The following is a 6,086-nucleotide window of genomic DNA, read 5'->3' as shown; positions in this document are numbered from 1 at the left end:
TGGGAATTGAACCCGGATCACTGGCGCTGTGAGGCAGCAGTGCTAACCACTGCGCCACCGTGCCGCCCACGGTGCTGCATTGGATACACAATGCATTGGATACACAATTCTCATAGTTGTACATTTGGGCTACATCATAAGTGAGACTTGGATTTCCAAATTGAAAATCTCAATGTTAGACTCCTTCCAGAATGCTGGTCTCCATTTTTACCTATCATGCCGCTCCCCACTCTTTTTCCATTGAGCATCGATATCTAAGTTCAATGAGCCTCTTAAACTACACGTTCTAACTCTAGCCCTGACCATCCACTGACCACTGAGTCAACACTTCACGAAAAACATTGCGGATTCCCTGGTTCTTAAACATCCGCCCCTTTCCTAACTGAGTTCTCCATTTCTGCAGCAAAATGCAAATGAGTGCAGAAATAAAATCCAAGTAAAGAAGTTTCATTTTGACCAGGACTCTCAGTAAGTCATGACTGAATAAATATCCAGCATTGCAGTCTCTGGGAGAAGGCGGAACACATGCGAACAAATCACAAGCTGAGAGATTGAAAAGGACAAAAGCACTTCAGCAGAATGTGTTGGGCTAACTTTCTGGGTAAGTCATTAATACGAATGGGTAAGTCATGTAAACCACTGACCAAACTACCTGATATAATTGCTAGTTTTGCAGTTCTGATGTAAAATATTCCCAAAACGCAATCTTTTCTAAGTTCCTGCTATAGATCTGCAACATTGTTTTCTCTTCCAAATCTATTGATAGCCTTTTTTTTTAAGTGTGGAAACAGGCCATTTTAACCCAACCAGTCCACACAGACCCTCCGAAAAGTAATCCAACCGGACCCATCCACCTACCCTATTGCTCTACATTTACCCCTAACTAATGCACCTAACCTACACATCCATGAACACTGTGGACAATTTAGCATGGCCAATTCACCTAACCTGCCCATCTTTTGACTGTGGGAGGAAACCAGAGCACCTGGAGGAAACCCACACAGACACGGGGAGAATGTGCAAACTCCACACAGACAGTCACCCGATGCGGGTATCAAACCTGGTGCTGTTAGGCAGCAATGCGAACCACTGAGCCACCATGATGCCTATTTTGGTACAGAATATTCTCAAGAAAAAATTGTGTGTCTATTCTAGTCTCTCTCATTAGGTCTCCTACAGCTTTTATTCCAGTGTGAATTTGGTTTCCGTTAACTGAGCTTTGTATTCGGCAGAATCAGAGAAACACTACAGTGCAGAAGTAGACCATTTGACCCACTGTAGCATCCTAGCATTTTTAAAAATTGCATCTGAATGAATCCTTCTGATGTTATCTGGCTTCACGGCACTCCACTGTGATCCTGTCCAATGCGTCTTGATGGGTGCACTAATTCCGTTGCTGCTGAACCAAACTGAAAGTGGCATTCAGTAGTGTTTGCAGTAAACCTTCTTTGCTTTTGTCATTGCTTTCCTTGGCTTATCTGTGTAATGGATCACCTCTATATCTGGATCAAAACAATGCATACCAATCACACATAACTTTCCCAGAGGCATCATTCTAGCATAGATACAATGACCCAAATAACTGCTTTCTGTGTTGTACGCTTTCAATGATTCTATTTCTCTTAAAATGATAGCCAAGTTCTGTACCCAGGAGGATGGCCTCAACCGTGATTTTGGGTTCGTGTCGTGTTACTTGTCACCACACCATACCGTTCTGTATTTGCAAAAACCTTACTGTTCTGTTTTGACACCATCACCTAGATAACTTGTTATTGTCTCTCTACCTTAGCTTGGACAGGTTTGGATTACTTGTCACTTTGCTTAGACCCTTGTCATGCGATCTTACGCCTTACATGTTATTCCAGCCATTTGTTTGTCTCTAGTATTAGTCTATTTTTGATTTTTTTTTTGTAGGTATCTCTCTACCTTAATTAATCTGATCACAGGTCATCCATTGACTTGTTTTTCGGCTGATGATACTTTGTTCATACCGTCTGACACTCTTGATCTCCTATAAAGACTTGGTATTCAGTCTGTTGATGCTCTATTTGTACCATCAGTTGACACACTTAATTACTTGGATTATCTTGCAATTATCTCTCTGCCTATATATTCTGTGCCTGTTGGCTTCCCTGCACTTCACCTGATGAAGGAGCAGTGCTCCAAAAGCTTGTGATTTCAAATAAACCTGTTAGACTATAACCTGGTCTCATGTGACTTCTGAGTTTGCCCACCCCAGTCCAACACCTCCACATCATGGGTATAAGAACATTGTTTACATTCACCCTTTCAAAGGACTTTGATAGAGTAGAGAGGGACTGACTGGGGGGAGGAGGATGGGGTGGGCGGACTTGGTCCAGTAACCTGAAGACATAGGCTTAAAATCTTTGAAAAAAAAGTAGCTATGCTGGGAATTAAGAGGGTTTCGTTTAGATTAGATTAGATTAGATTAGATTACTTACAGTGTGGAAACAGGCCCTTCGGCCCAACAAGTCCACACCAACCCGCCGAAGCACAACCCACCCATACCCCTACATTTACCCCTTACCTAACACTGCGGGCAATTTAGCATGGCCAATTCACCTGACCCGCACATTTTTTGGATTGTGGGAGGAAACCGGAGCACCCGGAGGAAACCCACGCAGACACGGGGAGAACGTGCAAACTCCACACAGTCAGTCGCCTGAGTCGGGAATTGAACCCGGGTCTCTGGCGCTGTGAGGCAGCAGTGCTAACCACTGTGCCACCGTGCCGCCCATTACAGTGAAATACACTATGTGTGAAATGAGGCAGAATTAATGATAACTTCCAAAAGGGAATGGAGTAGCCACTTGGAAAGGGGACAGAGCACAAGGTTTTGGGGGATGAGTGGGGCTAATTGGAGAACCCAAGGACACAATGGACTGAATGGCCTGCTTCTGTGCTGCTGGCTGCATGAACAACGCCCATTGGAAAGGGAAGGTGAGACTTCAGCGTTCTATCAAAAAGATGTGCCGTGCAAGCCTATGCCCCTGAGAATCTTCAACTCTTTACGATTGCACTGCTGGCAGATGAGCCCTGTCTGGGTAGTGGACCGAGTCACAGAATCATAGTGGAGGTCACTCGGCCTATCAAGTCAATGCTTGACGGAGCCTGAAATTGCTGTTGAAAGCTCCATGGGAGAGTGAGGTTTGAACCAACTACTCTTTCAATCAGATATGACAGCGCTAGAGATAGATAAGAGAGGCTGCAGAAATAAAGGTGAATTCATTGAATAGACTGAGAGCTGTTGACCAGGACATTGGATACTGTTCCAAAGACCTTCATTAACGAGAGAGTGTGAAGAATCTGAATGTACATTTTCCAGTTCTGAGTTTGAGTACAGGACAGTGTGACCAATAGCAATGTACCCTTGAAATTCAGACCGATAGAGTCATAGAGATGTACAGTACAGAAACAGGCCCTTCAGTCCAACTCGTCCATGCCGACCAAATATCCTGAATTAATCCAGATCCATTTGCCAGCATTTGGCCCATATCCCCCTCAACCCTTCCCATTCATATATCCATCCAGATGCCTTTTAAATGTTGCAATTAAAGAGGCTGGGAGAGTCCATCCAATGTTTAGCAGAAGCAATATTCATGTTCATAGAACATAGAACATAGAAGAATACAGCGCAGTACAGGCCCTTTGGCCCTCGATGTTGCGCCGATCCAAGCCCACCTAACCTACACTAGCCTACTATCCTCCATATGCCTATCCAATGCCCGTTTAAATGCCCATAAAGAGGGAGAGTCCACCACTGCTACTGGCAGGGCATTCCATGAACTCACAACTCGCTGAGTAAAGAACCTACCCCTAACATCTGTCCTATACCTACCACCCCTTAATTTAAAGCTATGCCCCCTCGTAATAGCTGACTCCATACGTGGAAAAAGGTTCTCATGGTCAACCCTATCTAAACCCCTAATCATCTTGTACACCTCTATCAAGTCACCCCTAAACCTTCTTTTCTCCAATGAAAACAGCCCCAAGTGCCTCAGCCTTTCCTCATACAATCTTCCTACCATACCAGGCAACATCCTGGTAAACCTCCTCTGCACCCATTCCAGTGCCTCCACATCATTCCTATAGTATGGCGACCAAAACTGCACACAATACTCCAGATGCGGCTGCACCAGAGTCTTATACAACTGCAACATGACCTCAGGACTCCGGAACTCAATTCCTCTACCAATAAAAGCCAGTACGCCATATGCCTTCTTCACCGCACTATTTACCTGGGTGGCAACTTTCAGAGATCTGTGTACATGGACACCAAGATCCCTCTGCTCATCCACACTACCATGGGGAAAGGGACTGTCACAGGAACCCAACAGCTAAAACACTGGCCAGCAAAGTTACAGAGGCCCAGCTCTTCCAGCTCCCTGATGGTTGCACTTCAGAAGACCCCGAACAAAATGCTCGAATTTCTGACAGGTCATTCCCACACTCCTAGGATCCTCCAAGTAGTTCTACAATTCTAAATTAGAGTTGAAAATTTTAGACAGCTTTGGCCTACTCACTTGATGGGTCTAACTCTCCATAACATTACCCATAGCTCACCCTCAACTCTCTGATTCCCTCCTGACACTCACAATTCTTCCACCGTCTACCATTCCCCCCCCAATTGTAACTCCCAAACCCCCTGTTAGCCCTGACTCCCCACGCCGCCCCAACCCCTCCAGTATGGGTTTCCTCCGGATGCTCCAGTTTCCTCCGACAGTCCAAGAGCAGGTTGATTAGCTATGCTAAATTGCCCATTGTGTCCAGAACATGCAGGTCAGGCAGATTAGCCACAGGAAATGCTAGGTTACAGCTAGGAAAAAAGCGGAGAGGGGGTGGCAGAAGCAGATGGACCTAGGTGACATGTTCTTCGGAGGGTTGGTGCAAACTTGATGGGCCAAATGGCCTCTTTCTGCTCTGGATTCAGAAAGGAAAAATAGATCAAAACTTGTGAATGGCACATAACAGCCCAGCCTGTAGGAATTCTATGATTCTAACTACCTTGACCTCCCAACTTAGCAAATCTCCCCCGCCCCACAATTACTATCTGACCACCTGACTCTTCACTAACCAGCTAACTCCTGCCCTCGACTAACCTCACTAGTCCACTCGCCAGCCAGAAAGCCTTTAATGAGAAAACGACACCTGGAAATGAAAGCACTGGCTGTATTTAAGTTCCAATTTTTAAGTACTCAAAAGACAGGCTGGGCAAGGTTGACTGTGTGCCATTTGTAAGTTTTAGTGTTGTTTTGCTTCTGGGTTCCTTGCCACCCTTCCACCGCCCCTTTCCTGCTTAGTTTTACCCTTCGCACCTTTCCCCATTCATGGTGGCACAGTGCCTCACAGCACTAGGAACTGGGTTTGATTCCACCGTCGGGCAACTGTCTGTGTTGAGTTTGCACATTCTCCCTGTGTCTGTGTGGGTTTCCTCTCACAGTCCAAAGATGTACAGGTTAGGTAGATTGGCAATGCTAAATTACCCATAGTGCCCAGTTATATGCAGGCTAGGCCAGTGAGCCAAGGGAAATGCAGGGTTACAGATAGAGGATAGCGGATGGATCTGGGGAGGGCATACTCTTTGGACTTGATGGGCCAAATGTTCTGCTTCCACACTGTAGGGATTCAATGATTCTATGACTCACCTCGCCCAGACCCATCCTTCAACACCCTCTAAAGCTGTTTGAGTGTCCCAGAGTTTTCAGTGTTGGTCACGAATTAGCGCTCCCAGAAAGCACCAAGTACTGCTGTGAAAGGAGGGGCTTAGCTTGTCTTCGACTGACAATCTAGCAGCAAGTGGAAACAATTCCATTTAATTACTCTCTGCATTTCCCAAGACACAGGCATCAGGAGTCCCAGCCAGAAATATCCAACTTGGCACAAAGCTGTTGGAGAGGAACAGGAGCAAGCCGAAGGCCATCATGAATCCCCTGAAGATCTGGGCCATAATTCACACATGGCTGAGGCAATGATGATGAACAAAATCTTGCCACACAGGAAGAGGCCATTCAGCCAATTGTGCTCGTGCCGGTTCCACAGAAGAACTGCCTACTCAAATCTGCTCC

General features: G+C 45.8%; 1 protein-coding gene across 4 annotated transcripts in view; it reads left to right on the top strand.

Moving 5' to 3' along the window:
* Window positions 1-506: 506 nt before the first annotated feature.
* Window positions 507-6,086, top strand: part of LOC122552444 (adhesion G protein-coupled receptor E3-like) — a 90,392-nt gene continuing 84,812 nt past the window's right edge. For all 4 annotated transcript variants that reach the window (XM_087983154.1, XM_087983156.1, XM_087983155.1 and 1 more), the window contains exon 1: window positions 507-601. In XM_087983154.1, coding sequence (XP_087839280.1) covers window positions 580-601 — 22 coding nt within the window. In that variant the 5' untranslated portion in view covers window positions 507-579. The remainder of the gene's footprint in view (window positions 602-6,086) is intronic.

The sequence above is a fragment of the Chiloscyllium plagiosum genome, unplaced genomic scaffold, assembly GCF_037043375.1.
Source record: "Chiloscyllium plagiosum isolate Xiang-an unplaced genomic scaffold, Cpla_swu_hap1 HiC_scaffold_45, whole genome shotgun sequence".
Taxonomy (NCBI): domain Eukaryota; kingdom Metazoa; phylum Chordata; class Chondrichthyes; order Orectolobiformes; family Hemiscylliidae; genus Chiloscyllium; species Chiloscyllium plagiosum.
This window is presented reverse-complemented; position numbering and strand designations above follow the sequence as displayed.